The sequence below is a fragment of the Cryptotermes secundus genome, unplaced genomic scaffold, assembly GCF_002891405.2.
Source record: "Cryptotermes secundus unplaced genomic scaffold, Csec_1.0 scaffold5523, whole genome shotgun sequence".
NCBI lineage: Eukaryota > Metazoa > Arthropoda > Insecta > Blattodea > Kalotermitidae > Cryptotermes > Cryptotermes secundus.
Window position 1 is genome coordinate 23,006 of NW_019740746.1, and position 21,606 is coordinate 44,611.

Sequence of the window (21,606 nt, forward strand, 5' to 3'; positions counted from 1 at the left end):
GTGGTGCTACAAAAGCTCTGCCCACAAAAAAAATTAGTTCGGTTTCTTTTGGGTACCCCATCGTGTGTGTATATATATATATATATCGACTCAGGAATGTTAGCTCTATGCGCTCATATCGGCAAAACGCTTTAGACCATTCTGGATGGGAAATTTATGAACCAAACATTTACCTGTACCGACTTTACTATACGTTTCGTTTAAAAATATTATAACCAGCCTAACTAGTTTCATGAGTATCCCAAACTCTATCAGAATATTGTACAATAATTTCCTCTTAACTGAATTGTAGGCTTTACTAAAGTCCATGAATAGCTGATGTACTGGTATGTAGTGGTCTCTAATGTTGTTCTTACTTTTCATTGCAAATTCATCAATTTTGTCTGTCATATTTTCCCTCTTTTTATTTCTGAAATGCCAGCTGGTTATTTATTTTGTCAAGTTATCCCCATTTATTTCGCTTGGCTCCTGTAACCACTGCAATTCGGCTTGTCTCCTTTGGTATAATTATTTTGAGTATCCTTTATCGAACCATGGCTTATGCTTCTTCAGTTCATAATAACTAGACTCTCCTTGTCAGAAATGTTTATATGCTCTGTAATAGTTTCCCATGCTTTATTAACATCCAGCTCAATGTCCAAGTTTTCCAAAGCCGCGAACCTATTTGAGATTCCAACATGATACTGCTCTTTACCCTCTACCTCATTTAATTTCTTGAGATTGAACCTCACCATATGAACTCTATATGTTGTTTTTTGCTTCCTGCCTGTCTTTCCCTAAACTTTGCCACCACCAGGTAGTGGTCAGTATCACAATCTGCTGCCCTGAACGATCGGACATCAAGTATACTTGAGTGCCCTCTCCTATCTATCAAAATATGGTCTATTTGATTGTGTTCATTTCCATCAGGAGATGTCCAAGTAAATTTATGGTAGTTACGATGTGAGAACATTGTACTATTTGCAGTAAGACATTTCGATGTGGCAAAGTTTACTACTCTAACTCCATTATCATTACTAATTTCATGCAAACTCTCATTCCCAACCGTTGGTTTGAAAATGTCTTCTCTCCCTACTTTGACATTGAAATCTCCTGACAAAATTTTCATCGGATACTTCGGGAATTTATTAAATACGTATTCTAGTTCTTCATAGAATCTGTCCTTTATGTCATAAATGTTATCTTCTGTTGGGGTATGAACATTCGTAACAATGATATCACAGCAGGGACCTTTTAGTATTATGTGATATCCTATCACTAACGAACAATACCCTCTTAACTGTTGATATTCTCGTATGTATGAAAAAGCGCGTACCTTATTCATAATTTTAATTCCCCTTTTCATAGAAAAATGTATATTCGCCTGCTGGTGCGATGCCACCTCCGTCCCATCCGTCCCATCTGACCTCCTGTACTCCCGCTACATCTAACTTATATTTTAAGATTTCTTCTGCCACTGCCCTGATCGAACCTGCCCTGTACATACTTCTGACGTTACATAATGATACACACAGAAAACCTGCTACGTCCATTACAGAAGTTTTACTTTGATTTGTGACTTATTTACTTACTCTCCCTCGTGTGTAGGCATGCATGAATATGAACGGACGGATGTGCGCCTCTGTAGCGCTTGGACGGCTAGACAGATTTAATGTTTGGTGTTCAAAGACTTTATCTGCATGCCTGATGTTAGATCTAGTAAAAAAAAAAGAACAAGAACAACAACAACACCACATGATCCTCATTTTAATTGAAACAAATTGTCATTGCACAAAGTATTTATTTTTTTTTCCTAGGCCACAGTGGGCCTACCTCCATGAACTTCTGTTCACTTCGGTTTTTCTAGATCTTACACAGACGGTAGGACTCCTTGGGCCAGTGATCAGCTCGTCGCAAGGCCTCTACCTGTAGACAAACACAGAAAAGCGCACACAAACATCAATGCCCTGAGTGGGATTCGAACCCACGATCCCGGCTTCCGAGCGAACGAAGACAGTGCAAGCCTTAGACCGCTCGGCTACCGTGACCGGCTACAAAGTATATTTTACAAGGTCTTAAATTAGATTCAGTACATCGTCAGAGCATGAGCGGGGGTATATCCGTCGCTGTAAACGACTGGGGTTCGATTTCCAGCAGGGCAAGAAATTATTCTCCTCTCCACAGCGTTCAGACTGGCTCTAGGTCCTCCTAGGCCTAGAGTCTCCTGTTCAATGTGTTCCGGGGGTAAAGAAACATGGGTGTGCAATTAACCCCTCATCTCAGGCTAGGGCCGAGGTCAAGAATGATGCAGCAATACCACGTCTGTCTCATACGCCTTCATGGCATGTTGCTTAATTACATAATTTAGAGCATTGGTAATTGTATCTTTTTACATCGTCAGAATTTTGTCTAGGTACTGAAATTTACGGCTGTGATTGGCAGTATTTATATTGCACTCGCGAAAGAAACAAGTTAAGCAATCTTAAACATAGCGTAATTTCTGGTAACGTAATGTACTCCACTGTGACATATGGCATTTGGAGCTATCTTCCGTTGTTCCTTTGAGATGAACGTTGCAGATTCTTATCGACATACGAAAATAGCATAGGGTTAACACCTCACGTTTGTTTAATTACAGTATCCTCTCGTTATAACGGATTTCGGATATGACGGACACACCAGTCTGCGTACAGTCGAGAATTTTTGGACATGTCGTGACACTAAGAAGGTTTTATATTTAGAATTCTATTTAAAATGAAAAGTCATCACCATTATAAGAGCCTTTATGTAATCTCGTTGTGTGTTTCTGGCAACCCTGCGTCGAGCAAGTCTATCGGCGCCATTTCTGCCACAGTGTGTGCTCACTTCGTGTCTCTGTATCACATTTTGGTAGTTCTCGCAATATTTCAAAATTTCCTTATTGTTATACCTGTTATGGTGATGTGTGCTCAGTGATCTTTGATGTTACTATTGTAATTATTTTGGGCTGCCACGAATCGCGCCTTTATATGGCCCCTAACCGTTCCACACGTTTCTCACTTTAAATCAAAAGCTAGAAATGATTAAGTACAGTGAGGAAGGCATGTCGAAAGCCGAGATAGGCCGAAAGCTAGGCTTCTGATAAGGAACGGTAGGGTTTGAAAGGACTGGCTCCAGTTTTGAAATAAATTCTGTTATGGGTAAAATGCTGTCTAACAGCATCGCATGCTACAGAGAATTCTGTCGTGAAGGGAGGTGTCAATCGATCCAGCAAACTTCCCTGTTGTCTTATGTTAAGAAATTGCCACAGGCACCGCAACCTTCAGCAACCAGCACCCTGATCAGTCAGCAGCCATCAGCATCAAGGCAAGACCCTCCATCAGCAAGAATATGGAGGCTCGCCGAAAGCTCAGATGATGATTAGGAATTTTAGCAATAAAGTATTTTTATTAAATGTTTGTACATGGTGTTTCTTACACATAATGCTATTTCACACTTACTAGACTACAGTGTAGTGTAAACATAACTTTCATATGCACTGGGAAACCAAAACATTCGTGTGATTCGCTTTATTGCAGTGATCTGGAACCGAATATATCCGAAGTATGCCTGTATTATTGCTGTATTAAGCTATTTCGGCTTTTCAAAACAACTCGGTTACAAATTTGATTACGGTTATCATTCTGTGGCCTAATCTTAAAGATTCGTAACCTCGCTATGTTTACAAGTGTTTATAAAAATTCCATACAGAATTTCTGGGTATGGACCTAGAATATCCCCACATATCAAAGGCCATTGTATGTAAAGGTTGGAGAAATGGAAGTCCTATGTATGGAAATGGGATTTATCGCAATAATTTCACCGGAATTTTAAACTAATGCTTCAGTTTATGTTGAAGTGTCGATCTTTGCCAAGGAACAACCACATTGGTGAATCTGTGAAGCCATCCTTCCAGAACTTTTCCCGTTCCTGGTGTGCGTAATGGATGGATCTGTGACATCAGCGGCCCTCAGTCATTATTACGTGTATACATACATATGCAGGTTCTTAATTCTGTTTCATGGAATACAAGGCTTACTGTCCCTGAAGATGGAACTGCCTCAATGCAAGGTATTCCCGTAGTAACCAGAACGGTGAATTAAAATTGAAATTAAACGGATTTATTCAGCATATCAAGGAATACATCATGTAATACAAGAGCCCACTTGGTGCCTATGTTTTCATATACATAAAGTAAGAAATTTAAAATCTGACGTTTATTGCAATTAAAACATATTGTCATTAATCAATACTCATATAACAGTCTTAAAACCGAATCAGAACATGGTAGAAAACAAACGGTTGCAGAATTTGTGTGTTATTTGAATAAATTACTCACAACATTAGTACATCTAAAAAAATGTGAAAACCAACAAACATGGCCATGTAATCATCACTTCTGCTGCCCTAAACACATAACGTGAAACAGTAAAACCATATTCTTTAATTTAATTGATTTTATGCTATGAAAAATTGACAATAATTAGAAAACATATTCAGTGCGTCTGCAAATAATCAGTAGATAATTCTACTCTTGCATGATCAATAGCGAGGGAGCTAGTTCATCAATATACAATTTGAGAAATCTAAAAATTCAATCAAAGTCACATAATGCAGTTCTCGCACTCTCAACGTTCTAAAATATTTAATATTATATGAAATGTTGTATCTAATTTTACAGATACCTCAGATACGGAAACTGATCGCACTGCTTTTTTTTTATTTCAAACTAATTTGTCATTATTCAATGTAAACACTGTACGCAGTACAGAGCAAAAGGAATGCCAAAGAGTTAGATATTCTCCGTAGGATTAAACTTCTCACCTGCAAATGAATCAATCCAAGGTATCCTGAAACTAACGTTAAAATATGACATTTAAATTTCTCCTGTCACTTTTGTACGCGATTTAATATAATGTGATTTTCTTGTGTCTGCTTAGTTAGAAAGTAGAAAGCAATATCAAACCTTGATTTTTAATTTAATTAAAATTAACGTTTTTTATTAAATTAAAACATATTTTAAATATATAAATAGTTGACTGCAATCTGAGGAATTGTGTTGAAATATTGGTAATTCCGGCTAGCGCTGAAGATCGGTTCAAAAATAAATAAACATAATGTAAAGCTAAGTTCGACTCCTGTTAATAGGATACAGTTAACTCCTATGCGCTTTTAGTAATTTGGAACATGCTTGACTTTGGAAGATACATGCAAGGTGGGGGATCTACGTCATCTAACCATTCTCAGCTCACCGCGATATATGATCATTATTTGAATTATTTAACGACTGATATCAACTGGTACGCAAGAGCTCAGAAGATAGAAACACTGGCAGGCCAAATGTGAGAACTTGAATCTGTACTCGTCCCAGAAAATAATTTCGCGTCTGTACCCTCTTGCAAGTCGACGTTGGTTAATATGGCACCCCATGCTTCCAGCTTACGTTTGCCATTGACATGTCTCGTTCGATATTAGCACTGACGGAGGATGTAGTCGATTCTTTCTGTCATTATGGAGATAATCCTGATATTGCCACGAACATGCTTATTTCATCATATAATACATAAGGTACGAACCTTTCACTACTAACAACCAGGCACCCTTGAGCATTGAAAACGTCTTTAAAAGGCTCACTAATCCTGCCCACAAGAGACGTAAAATTAATGGAGCGAAATTTTCTGTGTAATGAGGACATCTCTATTGAGTACTTGTATCTGTTCTTTGTAAGACCAACTTGTGTACATCCGCGTACATAATACCCGCCTGTGAAACATGTTTATAGTAGAGAAATATTTCTCCCTTTAATAATATTAAAAAGGCTTTATCTTGAAAAGAATTGTAAGGAAAAGAGAAACATTTCTTCAAAACTTCCTCGTGGATCTGTTAAGACGTTCGTCTTCCTTTCCATCAAAATCGACATCTGACTCAGATTCATCTGCCTCAGAATCATCTGGCTCAGACTCATCTGGCTCAGACTCAACTGTATCCTTCGCAGAATAATGAATTTCGTGTATTCCTACAGACATTGCTAGTTTTCCATTTTCTATGTAAGGACCCAAGTTATCTATAGGAATAACCATGCATGTGCGATAATTGAAAGTGGGCCCAAAGGGCTCGGTAATCTTATATGCATTAAAATCACGTACTATGTCATCTTCATCATTGTTCGCGTTGAGTTCTACCGCGTATCCATATTTCCGATTCGTAAGGCCCACTTGCTGTACTATTACGTACATGACACTAATCTGTGAAATATATTTGTAGTACAGAAATATTTCATCATAAGCCAACACCAACAAAGCTTTGTTGGTTAGAGAGTCACAGCCGAAAGTACAGCCTCTGCTCAGAACGTCTCCATGCTCGTCTTCAACGTGTTCCTCTAAATTACCGAGTTTACCAACCCAAGTGCAAAAATGTTCAGAAACTTTAAGCAAAGGGCACGTAACAGCGGAATTCATATGAGTGCCTTCCGTCTGCGCACGTGTCAACACTTTCTGTATTTTCACTACCATTACCAACCAGTCTCCGCGTATGTAAGGCTGCAGACGTTCTCTCCTGATGGCTAGGCACTTGCCAGATTCGAAGGCTTTGCCAAGAGGTTCAGCAATCTCATTCACATCGAATTCAAACATTATATGGTCTGTGTGTTGGTCTCCACAAAGACTGACTGCATACCTGTATTTTTCTCTAGTAACTCCAACTTGCTGTACAATTACGTAAGTTACACCACCGGGTGAGGTATATTTGCAGTATAGGAATATTTCCTTATTAAGTAGTATTAGCAAAACTTTATGTTCAAGAGCACCGCATTCGAACTCATAACTCTGCTCCAGAATACTCGCATGGTCGCGTATCACGTGAGCCTCTAAATCCTCTAATGAGCCAGCCCAATCGCAGGAATATTGTGGTATCTTCAACAACGGACATGTAACTGCAGAAGTCGTTTTTACGTCTCCCTTTGCGACTGAACCAGCTTTCTCTTCCTGATGAGGTCTCATCTTCTTCTTTTTTCCCATGTTAACTCCCTTAGTGACTACAGTCGGCCTATCGCCGTGTGCATCAGTTTCGCTTATTTTCACCGTCATGTTTAATTCATGTTTTACTACGAACGGTATCAAACTCTCGTCGGTCATAGCCATGCACCTGCGGGCATCGAAAATGATTTCAAGAGGCTCACTTGTCTTCTCTGTTTTAAAGCTAAAAGTAATGTTTTCCACTGTTTCATCCTCTGCCCGGAGCTTTATTGTGTACTTAAATTCCTTGTTAGTAACACCGACTTGCTGCACGACCGCGTACACTATGCCAGTGTGTGTAACATGCTTATAGTACAGAAATACTTCTTGGTTGAATAAAATTAGCAGAACCTTGTTCTGGAAAGACCCGCAGCGGAAAATAGGGCCGCTCCTGTAGATACCCCAGTGTTCGCAGGTGAAGTGAAGCCTTAAACTGTCCAGTGTTCCAACCCAGTTGCACCTCCTTTCAGGTATTTTGGACACTGGGCATATAATTGTAGAGTCTGAATCTTGCGGTGCTTCGCGTTTCCTTCGCTGATGAGAAGTACCCACACTCTTTCTCTCTTCCCCAGCAACAGCCAACCGTCCATCAGTAACAACTTTTATTGCCACAAACATACCAATTTTGTCATTTAGTGTGAACTGTTCCAGGTGCTCCTTATTTATAGCCAAGCATTTGCCAGCATCCAGAAGTTCTTGGAAAGGTTTACTAATCTGACTTACAGGGAACCCAAAGGTCAGGATGTTCCAATTATCCACCGAAACAAGTACGACCCTGCATGTGTATTCCCTGTTCGTTATACCGACTTTCTGTACAATTGCGTACATACCAGTGTCTGAGATATGTCTGCAGTAGAGAAACACTTCTTTATGAAGCAGTATTAGCAAAACGTTGTCTTCTGCGGCGCTACAAGAGAAAAATGGATGCCGTCTCACAATTTCCGCGTGTGTCTGTATCACATGCTGCTCTAATTTGCCGACAGTACCAACCCAGGCACATCTTCTGCCCGCAATTTTAAGCAGTGGACATGTGGACAGAAAATTCCTATCAAACTCTGTCTCAATGTCCGAGTCTCTCGGCTCTTTCTTAGGAGAAATGGTGGAATCGTGTCCTATCGAGGAATCGGCCTCAGTAACATCTGACACTCTACCTTCATGAACACTTATTCTCAACAGCATGTTTAATTCCTTATTTTTGATTAATAATTTCAGTTGATCTGCGCTAATGACCACGCATTTGCGGCTATGGAAAACGTCTTTGAAAGGTTCGGTAATCATCTTTATTCGAAAGTTAAAAGTAACCATATCAGTTTCTTTGTCTGTTGCCGTAGCCTCCATTGTGTATGTGTATTTTTGGTTTGTCATACCGACTTTTTGTACCGTTACGTACATGATACCTGATTTTGAAATGTATCTGTGATATAGGAATATTTCTTTGTTAAACAGTATCAGTAAAGCGTCAGCGTTGAGAGAGTTGTAACCGACCACAGGACCTCTCCACGAAACATCCGCATGGGTATTTACCACGTGCTCCTCTAATTTTGCGGCCATACCTACCCAGAAACACATCTGTTGAGGAATTTTAGACATCGGGCATGTGACCGTGGAACTCATTTCCAATTCCTTTTCTTCTGCTTCTGAATCGCTTTTCCCTTGCTCAGAATAAACATTGCTATCGTCACCTGTAGGGCACTTTCCCTTGGCGACATCTGACCGTCCACGTGAATTAATTTCGTTCAATTTTACTGTCATATGTAATTCATTATTTATGATGAAAGGTTTCAAACGGTCGACATCGAGCGCTACGCATCTGCGTGTGTCGAAAATATCTTGAATGGACTCCCTAGTGCTGTGTGTACGGAAGCTATATGTAATATTCCGAACTCCCGCCTCCAGTGCGAAAAATTCAACTCTATACCTATATTTACTATTCGTAATACCGGCTTGTTGCACGGCTACGTACATCATACCTTGCTTCATGTCGCAACATTTATAGTAGAGAAATATTTCTTCATTGTACAGTATAAGCAGAACTTTGCTCTGAAGAGAGTTGCAACTTAAAAGCCAACCCGTCCTCAGAATATCTGTGTGAGTACCTGTCACATGTTTCTTTAAGTCTCGGAGGTCACCATCCCAAATGCATGTTCCCTTTGGTACTTGATACAAGGGGCATGTAACCATGCAACTCATTTTTACATCTTCCTCTTGTTCTGTGTCTTTCTTTGAATCGTCTTTCCGTTCCAGGTGTGAAGGTTCAGCAGTGCCTTCCCTCGTGTCCTCTCCAGCGTCGATTTTCCTTTTTCTCTGCTTTCTCGCCTCCTCGTCAATTTCTTCCTAAGGATATAAAGAAAAATGTGTAAATTCATGTACGACTACAGAATATTCCAGGAGGAAAGGTCACTATTCTGGGTGGTCGTAGTATCGGTCATTCTAAGCCAAAAATAAAAACTATATTTCCAGGTGTAGGTTACGCTTAGCGACATGACGGTTCTAATTCGGACGATTGGATTTATTAACACCTTGGCTACCCACTCTCTCTTAAGCACGCTTAAATTAGGGCGCTATTGCTCATTTACACACTTCACAAATCACTGTTCCGCGCACACACTAATCCTCTCAGGGTAACACATCTCAGCTGCTCCAAATCGCTCCAAATATTACACATAATTAAAGGTAGAGGTAAAGTTGTCCCTGTGCTTAACTAATTAAGCACTATGCCATGTAGACGTATCGGGGTGTGGATGTATAGATCCCCATTTTCTTGACCTTGTCACTAGTTGGTGAGTTGTCAGCTTCACGCCCCTGCCGCTTTACCCCCGGGGATAGGGCCCCCGGTACCCATTGGATAGGAGGCTGGGTGGACCCCAGGGCCAGTCTGGACCATTTGGAGGAGATAATATTCTTGCCCCCATCGAGACTCGAACTCGGAACCCTCTCTCGTCCAGTCCGTAACCGGGCGCTATACCGACTGCGCTATCCCGGCTCTATATTGCACATAAATAAGGTCTTCAAATCACACTTTACGTAAATCTTCACAGGTCTCCTACGAACTTCCCGTTGCTGTCGCTCTTACTGTTACATAAAAACACTCAAACACTGTCAAATATTGAAACTCATTAAACCGAACTGCGAGAGTTATTCTCGTTATATAACTTCCGCACCGACCACGCAGAACGAGCAACTGCATAGCAACGGTCACGGCGCCGACCGGATAAAAAAAGCCGCACTCCCATTGTTTTCTTGCGTGTATTCGGTCGCTACGCGTATAATGGTCAGCTACCTAGCAACGCTATGACCATCCACGTTATATTGCTCCCTCCTTACGGCCGTTCGTCCCGAATAGCCTATAGGTGCATCACCTTTCCTTTCCTTCCGAGGACTGTGCTTGCAACGTCTTCTTTTTCTCTAGCTTGGTGTTTATTTCCTTCCCGTTGTCCGTTCTCCAACCGCTGCATCCGCTCACTCCCTCCTTAAGGCCAGCTCGTCCCTAGCGGTTCACTGCCAAGGTGCCAGGAGATCCAGCTGTATCACCATCATCCAAAGTTCTCTCTCTCTCTCACACCAGTGGGGGCTATATCTCCTGGAGTGGTCGGTGCTACCCCATATCCGGCTCTTACTCCCTATGCATTCCCAATTTTTTACGTTTCGGAAAGTCCGACGTATCTCAACACAGAAATTAGCCTTCAAATCACTCCAAATATTGCTCATACTTAAATTTTTCAAATCACATTTTAAATCTTCACAGATCTCCTAAGAACTTCCTGCTGCTGTCGCTCTTACTGTTACTTAAATACACGGAAACACTGAAACACACTAAACTGAACTTAAAGTCAAAGTCACATTGCGACTGACGGTCAGTCATTCAGTCTTGGTTTCGATCCCTATCTGGGGGTCATGACCAGATATTTATTACTGATTCACAGTTGAGGTTTTGTTTTCTGCGGCCCCCTCTCTGACGAGAGGACGGGTCTGTCATTGTACATGCTGCTGGATCTTGCCAGCCCAGGCTTTCTCGAGACCATATTTTACTGTCTCAGATTAGAGATTTCCCTTTTCGTTGCCTCCGACGACTCGCAGGGTCACGGTGAAGAAATTCGACGAAGCCTCTACACGGGTTATTCTAGTTATATATTGTTGGAACATGTTTACCGAGCGAGTGCCGACCGCATAGAAAACGCCGCACTCCCACTCTTGCCTTGAGTGTCGCGACATGTATAACTGTCAGTTACCTAGCAACGCTGTGTCTATCCAAGTTACAATATGTATGTGTGTCCTATTCCGAATTGTTTCAGTGACAGAGAAAATGTTTCTGATACCGGTGATCATTGTTAAAGTGACAAAGTTGGTACAGTTTACCTAGTAACGTATAATACATTTTCGAAAATGTCTCCGTCGACATCACTGGAATTTGCAGCTCGTTTGAGGACAGCGCACAGCATATCGGCATTTGTGAAGATGTTCGGCATTTTTCGCCACACTCCAACAATGTCACTATCAGTCAGAACGCAAACTGACGCATCACAACGATTCACATGCTTCAGAGCCACGTGCAGAATGGCGGAAGGGAAAAATATACCGGACGTCAAATACAAACTAGTCTACAGTGCAATAGCTCTATCTAGGAGACAGTTCGGAATATAACACATGTACATATACACTTTGTTTTTGCTTTGACCATTCCTCCTGGGTCATTCTGTATACATAGATCCTGAAATGTATATCCTTTACAATTCTGTATATTCTGAACCCTGTCGAAAGCAAGTGTTTCACCCTGGTGCAGTTCATGATCTGCAAACTTCAGGTCATTGCTGTGGTCAGTCCACAGGTTAAGTAGGCCTTCGAACTAATTTCAGAGCATGTGTTTAATGCTATGGAAAGTCATTCGAATTGACGTATACCCCAAATCATATTGGTAGAATTAATTTCATCATTACATATAAAATTTAGAAGAGAGTGCTTTTCTCTTGGACATGATGCCGTGTGCTCTGGTAGAAGTTCTCACTAGAATTCGCGGCTTCGCTTCCCCTAAAGTATAACGTTTCATAGTCACCGCTCTGATAAACTTAACTCTACCAAAGTTTTCTTCAGTTTCAAAATGTTTCACTTATCATCCTTGTCTTTACTTGTGTCTATTGAATAGCCACCTTCCCCTGCCTGTTCTACCCGCCGTAATGTATACATGCTGTAACGTCTTGAATTTTGTGCTAACAGCTTTTCATTGCTTCAGTTGAGTTTCGTGTATGACGTGGCTTGCCGTCCCTTGATGTGTGATCAGCCTGTCGTAAGGCCGCTACCTGCATACAGGATAGCATAAACACAAAACAAACGCACACAGACATCCATTCTTTGAATGGGATTCGATCCCACGACCCATACGGTCCAGCGAGGGAAGACAGTTCATGGCTCAGACCGCGCGGCCACCGTGATCGGCGATTGAATAGTACAATTGCGCAAAACAAATGCCGCGAATCGATTTTCTTTTGTATTCTTAACTAAACATTAAAATCTATATCTACTTATATTCTACATACTTGTTCCATCTCTTCTCCATGCTCCACAGATGGTCCTGTCTGCTCTTTCTGAAATTTATCATTGTCTTTCCAATCGGAGCTCATCTTTGACAAGACGGACTGCAAATTGAAGTCCTTCTCACTGATCTGCTCGTCTGTTTCACGTCTTGAGGTCCCTATGATAACATAAAAACGTTATGAGCGAATATGATGTCCTACTGTAGAGCCACCCTACGTGGAATACTCTGTCCTAAGCAGTTACCTCATCATGTAACACGTTTTCAGTACTTATGCTCCAGTGGGTACTTCATACTATGGCATTCCCACTGAAAGCCTGGTCAGACAATACGTCGGGGTACCGGAAGAGTAATATCCACGTAATCTTAGCAAGAGTTATGCACACAACAATAAAGGACTTATGGGGAGCTGTGTTTTCTGTGGATCCGTGGAGACACTATACTGGGGGATCGAAACATTGCTAATCATTTCGTTCTCTTACCGACAGAAAATTTAAAGTCTTGATAGAATGCGAATTTTCTACGCCAAGAAAAATATCAACAGGGGTTCCTCAAGGTTCCGTCCTTGCCCCAGTATTGTGCGATCTGTTCGTAAATGATATCCCCGCGTTACCTGTAACTAATCTTACTCTATTCGCTTACGATACCTATATTTACACAGCAGAGAAACAGGAACGTCGTGTTCTCTGTAAACTGCAGCGCGGACTCACTGCAGTGAATTCATGGTATAAGCGCTGGAACATGAAGACGACTGAAAGGAAAGCAGTAGGCGATCTGTGTGTTCTTCTAGAGTCCCTGACGACGTACTATAACTAAACGGACAGAATATTACTTTGTAAATAATGCAGTGTATCTCGGTGTTACTTTCGACAGGAAGACGACATGGAGATACCTCTTCGAAAGTGCTGTAGCCATTGGCTTGGCCACGTACAGACCAATTGTGTTCACAAGTGGGCCTTTAAGTATTAATATGAAGCTTATGTTTTACAAAGCTCTGAGTGTGTGAGTTATGACTCTTGCGAGTCCCACCTGGTATAATGCGACGGACGCTTACCTCTTCAATTTGCAGCGCCTCTAGAACAGAGCACTCCGCGCTAGTGGAAATCTTGACAGGTGCACACCAGTCCGAGAATTGCACGTGGCTATCAAAATTCCTTAAATTATACAGGACACAGGCAGAAGTAATCCTAAACCATGTAAATCCACATGTACGTAGTATTGGACAAGGCTCCCAGGTGAATAGAATAGTAGATCAGAGGCAAGTGCTGAAAATTTGGGAAAATTGTATTACAGAACTGTATGATCGACCTATTGGGCAAGAAACCTTTAAGTGAAACCGGAAGAAGTAGATACAGACGAGAAAGGACCTTATATTTTACAAAGTGAGGTGGAAAAAGCTATCAAGGACATGATGGATGGAAAGGCTACAGGAGATGATGATGTAGCTGGAGATGTGCTTAAGTTACTGGGAGAAGGTGGTTTGAAAACACTGAGAAAAATAATAAATGTCATATATGAAACTGGGCAGTGGCCCGAGGGCTTTACAGAAGTGACAATGACTGCCTTAAAAAAAGACAAATGTTACAAAATGCAGCGACCATCGCACAATAAGCCTTATGGCACATACACCAAAGATAATTGCAAAGATACTTAAAAGTAGAATTGAAAGGAAAGTAGAGGATATACTTGGAGAGGATCAGTTTGGATTTAGAAGAGGAAAAGGAACCAGGGATGCAATTGGGATAATGAGAATTAAGCAGAACGAACTTTGGAGGAGCTGAAGAAATGTGTGCTTACTTTATAGACTGGCAGAAGGCATTTGACCGCGTAAATTGGACCAAAAGGAATCGATTGGCGGGAGAGAAGATTGATTAGTAAATTGTACATGGATCAGAAAGTTAGAGAGCGACTGGACAGAGGGGAAACAAGAAGTGTTAAGATTGGAAAAGGAGTTCGACAAGGATGCTGTTTATCACGAATTTTGTTGAACTTGAACAGCGAATGCCTTACCAAGGAAGCTCTGGATTAGGAGGGCAAATTGTTCAAACTGTGAAATATGCAGATGACCTTGTGTTAATGGCTAAGGAAGAAACTGTGCTACGGGGTATGATTGATAGACTAATCGAAATTGGAAGGTGCTCTGGCATAGAAATGAATGTGGAAAAAAACAAAAGTAATGAAAATTACGAGACAACCAACCCCAGTCACACTAAAGATAGACCAAAAACAACTGGAGAATATGAAATGTTTTAAATATTTGGGTAGCTTGTTTACAGATGATGGAAGGTGTACTTGTGAAATTAAATCTAGAATTGCCATGTCAAAAGCTGCATTTAGCAAGAAGAAGAATCTTTTTACCAGCAAATTGGACTTAAATTTGAGAAAGAAACTAGTGAAATGCTACATTTGGTGCATAGCTCTGTATGGGGCTGAAACTTGGACACTTAAGGCAGTAGATCAGAAACACCTGGAAAGCTTCGAAATGTGGTGTTGGAGAAGGATGGAGAAGATCAGTTTGACCGATTATGTTAGAAATGAAGAAGTGTTATTTAGAGTCAGTGAGCAGAGGAATATCCTACACGAAATAAGAAAACGGAAGGCTAATTGGATTGGTCATATAGCTTACGCAGAAACTGCCTCCTAAAAGAAGTTATTGAAGAAAAGATAAAGGGGCAGATAGAAGTGACCAGAAGACGAGGAAGAAGACGTAAGAAAATGCTGGATGACCTTGGGGACAGAAGAGGATATCTCATTTGAAGGAGAAAGATGTAGATCGCATTAAGTGTAGGAACTGTTTTCGATAGTCTGTGGACCTGTCCTCTGACAGATTACTGATGATGATGATGATGATGATGATGATCTATCAAAATATGGTCAGTTTGGTTGTGCGTACTTCCACCAAGAATTCAGTTGCTACCTCACAGAAAGCAGAGTGCATTTCCAGTACTAAGCAACAATCTATTTATGCTTTTTAGAAAAGTAATTAAAGTCTATTTTGGGAACCATAGAACATTTGCAACGGTTATACACGTAAGGTGAACACCCAGTTGACGAAAAATGGTAAAAGAAAAAATGTTGGTTGTCCCTGCGCCTAAAGGCGCGTCCACATTCCTCGTGCTCGTGCCCGCCATTCTTGTGCTCATCTGGAGACGCGTAAACCTTCGTCCACACTACTTAAGTTGCTCGCCAGGCTTCGGCGCGTGAAGTTCCGTATATATAATCGTAATGTTTATAGACTGTAGTCGTATTTTAATTTATTGGCTGTAGTTTCTAAATTAATCTTAAAAATTTGCCTGTCTCTTAACTTGTCATATCGTCCGCATTACTCGCGAGAATAGGGAGCAACACGAGCACGAGTAATGGGGACACGCCTTAACTAATAATATTTTAAGTATATTTTGTTATCAGTGTTATGTAGAGATTTATATTTTGACCTATTGTTAGGCATAAATATTAATGACCTTCTACAGGACCACACGGCGTCACATCCCAGAAGCGCGTACTTTTCATCAGTCATACTATTTAATTCAGTTTAGTGGAATATCCCTTAAATTCCTATACTGAAAACAACCCGTAATGTCAAATCTCATAAATTGAAATATTTGACTTACTCTGAATTTCTGGTGCAGCTGTTCAGCGTCTTCTTCTATATCTCGTTCAGATTGTGGTCTTCAGGGCTGCACAAGATCTTTCTCCTGCTCCCTCTGAGAACACACAGCAAGTGATGATGATTCTATATCAGTCAGAGGGTCAGTTTTGCATCTGTGGTGGAGGCGCTACAATCAGTACAGTCATCTCAAAAGTACTCTCAACACGAGGAGACACGCACTATGGAGGAGGCACTGTGCTACAAGCTGGAAGGTCTTGGTTTATATTCCTGATGAGGTCATTGGATTTCTTTTTCACTTTACCTAATCCTTTCAGTCGTACTGTGGCCCTGGGTTCGACTCAGCCTCTAACAGAAAATAGTGCCTGGTATCTTCCTGGGGGGTAAATGGAGGCCAGCGCGTAAGGTTGACGACCTCACCGCCATCACTTAGTCGAATGTCTAAAAAATGTCCGAGCCTCGACATCTCACAGGCCTCCACTGCCTCTTACTTTTTATCGTTTTACTTGTGTACGTGTGGCAAACCCCATACTTCTAAAGCGAAAAGATAAAGCCGTCCCACTGCTTAACTAATTAAGCACTAGGCCATGAAGACGCATAGAGTAGTGTATGTATGGATCCACATATTCTTGACCTCGGAAATACTTGGAGGTTAATGGTCAGCTTCACGCCACGGCCGCTTTTCCTCCGGGCAAGGTGCCCCCGTTACCNGGCGACGGGTAACTCATCATTGAAACTGTGAACTTTCTTTCTTCAAAACTTGCATAGAATTGTGAGGAGGACTGTACTGAGGCGCCTTCAGACCCAGCAGTGGAATGCTTATTTCTGGTGAATTTGTTAAACCGTTAGGTATTCATTGTCATTAACTGTGGCTGTTGTTACTAATTCGTCTATTGCCTGCCTCTTTCTGTGGAGATCATTTGGGAATATCACGGGACAAAGTCTGCGTGCCAAAGTGCCTGCTGATTTAGCAATGTGGATGTCCTCGAAGGTGGCTAGCATAGCTCAGTGGGTGGGCCGGTGTTCGATTCCCGGCGGAGGATAGAATTTTTCTTTGCGTCACACCGTATATACCGGATCTGGGAACCAGCCAGCATCTTTCGGTGTGTATGTAGGGCCCTGTCCCCGGGAGTAAAGTAACTCACCTTTGTCTGGTGTTGAGGCCAAGAAATGTTTGCCTGTACCTACACGCCCTAATGTATCGTCAGGGCCTGACGCGTAATTAATTAAGCGTTCGGACAATTTAGTCCATTATAGGAACCAGGAAACATCATATATTGCGTAGGGATTTTTATGTGAGACATATCGAGGGTACAATATACAAAACTAATTTTCTTGTTGTTCTATGTCGTTGTGAAATTTGTTCTCTAACATTAGGGGGAAAAATAGACTGATGGTGTTTGAGAACAGGGTGTTGAGGAGAATATTTGGCACGAAGAGAGATGAAGTGGCTGGAGGCTGGAGTAAACTGCATAATGAGGAGCCTCGTAACTGGGACCCTGCAGTCTGGACTATGCGAAAAGGATAAAATTCCCTCGCCTATTGAGACTTTAACTACTTCCCCAGTAAAGAAATTAACATTGACTCTGTGTTTAAGTAATTAAGCACTACGTCACGAAGGCGTATGTGTTAGTGGATGTATAGATCCACATTTTCTTGACGTTGGCACAAGTTGGAGGTGAGCGGTCAGCTTCACGCCCTGGTAACCATTGGTGAGGAGGCTTGGTGGGCCCACGAGCCGTTCTGGACGGAGTGGAGAAGAAAAAATTCTTGACCATTCCGGGAATGGAACCCCGACCCTTCCTTTGGTCGTCCAGTCTGTAACCATTTGTTATACCTACTGCTTTATCGCGAAGCACTCCGTCCCCAGTAGCCAGTATTTTACCGACCGAGTTGTCCCGGCTCGTACTCCGTCCTTCGTAGCCAGTTTTTTACCGACCGCTCTGTTGCGGCTCGTTCTCCGTCCCCAGTAGCCAGTTTTTGAACCGCGTGTGCTACGTTTGCCCATATTTAAATTGAATGAGTGAATGAAACTGATGCAATTGTAAAACAAATCCGTGTTCCTTGTGTATAAATAGAGGCGTGCATCTGTACTTATCCCCCAGGATTAAGCAAACAGTTACTTAAGCTATTACTAGGAGTACATTCCTTTGTCAAATTTCACAGAAGTTTCAGGGGTTAACCCTGTCTCTCACTTGAATCAATCAGATGAATTCATATTGCTTGGATATTTGAATTAGTAGCAACGCTGAAGTATTTAGTGACAGGCGGTGTGAGAAAACTGCATAATGAGGAGCTTCATAACGTGTACTCTTCTCCAAGTATAATTAAAATGATAAAGTGAAGGAAGATGAGGTGCCAAGGGCATGTAGCATGAATGGGGGAGAAGAGGATTGCATATAGGATATTGGTGGGATAACCAGAAGGAAAGAGACCACTAGGAAGACCAAGACAGATGGGTGGACAGTATTAAAATGGTTCTTAGAGAGGTATCCTTGTATATATAGTATATATATATTTCTTTTTTGTTGCGCTGCAGCCTCAATTTGGGCCTAGGCCTACCTCCATGAAACTCTCCGTTTCACTTCGGTTTACTAGATCTTACACATACGGTAGGACTCCTTGGGTGAGTCATCAGCTCGTCGCAAGGCCTCTACCTGTAGACAACCACAGAAAAACGCACACAAACATCCATTCCCTGAGTGGGATTCGAACCCACGATCCCGGCTTCCGAGCGGGCGAAGACAGTGCACGCCTTAGACCGCTCGGCTACCGTGACCGGCATATATAGTACATAGAAGTAGAAATTAAGGCTAGAATTAAATTGTAATAGATGTAAATACTGAATATGACTGACAAATGACAGACCCGACCTCTCGTCAGAGAGGGCGCCCCAAATGGACAGAACAGCAACTTTCAGAAAGAAAGAAACTTCTAGTCATGAGCCCCAGCCGGGGCTCGACACCAAGACAGAATGACTGACCGTCAGTTGAAACATGACTTTAACTTTATGAGGCTCAATTGGCATATGTATAGAAACGCGGCCGTGAGGGCTGCGTTTCTTGCGGTTCCTGATTCAGCCACTTCTTACACTACCTGTTTCGGTCCCACAAAGGATCATCGTCAGGTTTATATGCTGTTTCACTCGAGCCGGTACACTGTGGCGCGTTACGCACAAAACTGATTATTTTTACTGCACTCAGTTGTCCCTGTGTTTAACTAATTAAGCACTACGCCAAGAAGGTGTATGGGGCAGTGGATGTATATATCCACATTTTCTTGACCACGGAACTAGTTGGAGGTGTGTGATCATCATCGCGGCCCGACCGCTTTACTCCCTGGTACCCATTGGATAGGAGGTTGGGTGGGCCCCAGAGCCCCATCAGGACTCGAATTCCGACTTCTCTGTCTTCCAGCCAATAGCCAGTCCCCATGCCGTTTGTTGCGTAACCGGAACATCTCGTATAAGCGGGACATGAAATGGTTGAACCAGGAACCAGACGGAAAGCTGCACGGAAGTCTGTGCTTCTGTATAGATATCGAGTGATAACATAGTGCAGCAGGTCGCTGGGGTACAGCACCGAGAGCCGTTCGAACGGCGTCCTATGGTGCATTTACATAGATGTAAAGCTTCTCAATGCTGAAACAAGCGGTGCGTATAGAAGGGAAGACAGGTAAAGGCAAAGTTGTCACTATGCCATGAAGGCGTATGGGTGAATGGATTTATAGAACGACGTTTTCTTGACCTCGCTACTAGTTGAAGGTGAATTGTCAGCTTCACGCCCCGGTCGCTTTACCCCCGGGAAAGAGCCCTCGGTACCAATTGTATAGGAGTTTGGGTGGACCCCAGAGACGGTCTGGACGTTGTGGAGAAGAGACAATTTTTGACCTGGACCCCAACTCCAGCCTTCAGTCGTTCAGTCGTAGCCAGTCACTATACCGGCTACGCTACCGCCGCTCCTCATACAGAAGGAATACACTTTATAAATAGCATTGTGGGAGGAACATATAGACTGAGGGTGTTTGAGAACAGGGTGCTGAAGAGAATATTTGGACCGAAGCGAGATGAAGTGACTGAAGACCGGAGGAGACTGTATAGTAAGGAGATTCATAACGTATACTCTTGGCCAAATACAATTAATCAAGTCGAGGAAGATGAAATTGATGACGCAAGCAGCAAGTTGGACAGAAGAGGGCTCATACAGGATTTTGGTGAGAAGGCCAGAAGGAAAGAGCCCACTGGGAAGACCAAGACGTAAGTAGGAGCTCATCTGAACGGCATACTTCATAAATCCCTCCCATCCATCTGTGTATATATCCCTCTTGTCGGTAAAAACGTTACAGAGCAACGAATACACACGTAAAAATATAATAATTGTTGATCGTGTTGTTTTCTATGCGGTCCGTGTCGTACCAAGGGAATAGGCGATTAGCTCTTCCCAGAACTTCTTGAATGAATATCTATTACCGCACGCTACTTCATTTATCTAGAGCAAATAGCGCTATTTTTGCTTAGCAAACTTCTATGTCCGCCATGTTGTATAATCAAACAGAGGAAATTAAAGAGTATGAAGTTGTAGAGGCTTCCAGTGTCCTATTTAGTTTTTTTTTTTTTTTAATTCTGTCCCTTCTGTAGGAAGATCGAGGAGGAGACAGAGGAACATGCGCAGTTGTCGTTGTGATCGCTTAAGTCTAAGCATAATTTTTTACCTTCGTATATACCTTATGTACACGAGAAAGTATTGTAATCTCGAGATTTTGGGGGATTTACACTTTTCGAGTAACCTGAATACAAATGTGTGGTTTTTGGAATGACAGTATGTCTTAGCAGAGTTAATTTCGCTGATATAATATTGTCACGTGTTTCCTGGTAACACAACAGTAAATAATGAGTTCCGGATTTGACAGCTCGATTTACTGGATAATTTCACATGTCGTAAATACAATTCGTTATTACACTTTCACGATTGTAACACTCTCAAAGTTAACACATCAATTATTGAACTGCCTTGAACAACGTCTTTCTGACGAATCCTTTCGAACAAAGTCAAAGTCACATTGCGACTCACGGCCAGTCAGTCAGTCAGTCAGTAATTCTTGGTGTCGAGCCCCATTTCGGGCTCATGACCAGATATTAATTATTACCGTTTGACAGTTACGGACTTGTTTTCGTGGGGCGCCCTCTCTGACGAGAGGACGGGTCTGTCTTTTGTATATGCTGCTGGCCCTTGCCAGCGCAATCTTACTCGGGTCCGAGTCCCTTGGGACTCGCGACCATATTTTACTGTCTCAGAATTTAGACTTCCTTGTTTGTCGCCTTCTACGACTCGCAGGGTGACGGTGGAGGTATTGCACCCCGCCTCCACACGGGGATGTTCCTCTCAAACAGTCTAAGCCGAGATAGGCCGAAATGTAGGCTTCTGATAAGCAACGATAGGGTTTGAGAGAATTGGCTCCAGTTT

At 42.0% G+C, this 21,606-nt stretch overlaps 1 protein-coding gene across 2 annotated transcripts; it reads right to left on the minus strand.

The window, feature by feature from the left end:
• Window positions 1-4,118: 4,118 nt before the first annotated feature.
• Window positions 4,119-16,290, minus strand: LOC111872640. Of its 2 annotated transcripts, XM_023866731.2 has the most exons (4): window positions 16,149-16,290; window positions 13,592-13,802; window positions 12,542-12,696; window positions 4,119-9,344 (listed from the first exon to the last, which is right to left on the minus strand). In XM_023866731.2, the coding sequence occupies exons 3-4, from the start codon at window positions 12,623-12,625 to the stop codon at window positions 5,859-5,861; spliced, it is 3,570 nt and encodes a 1,189-aa protein (XP_023722499.1). In that variant the 5' UTR covers window positions 12,626-12,696; window positions 13,592-13,802; window positions 16,149-16,290; the 3' UTR covers window positions 4,119-5,858. The 2 variants fall into 2 exon arrangements, with proteins under 2 accessions (XP_023722499.1, XP_023722500.1); XM_023866732.2 differs by lacking the exon at window positions 13,592-13,802.
• Between the last annotated feature and the right edge of the window lie 5,316 nt (window positions 16,291-21,606).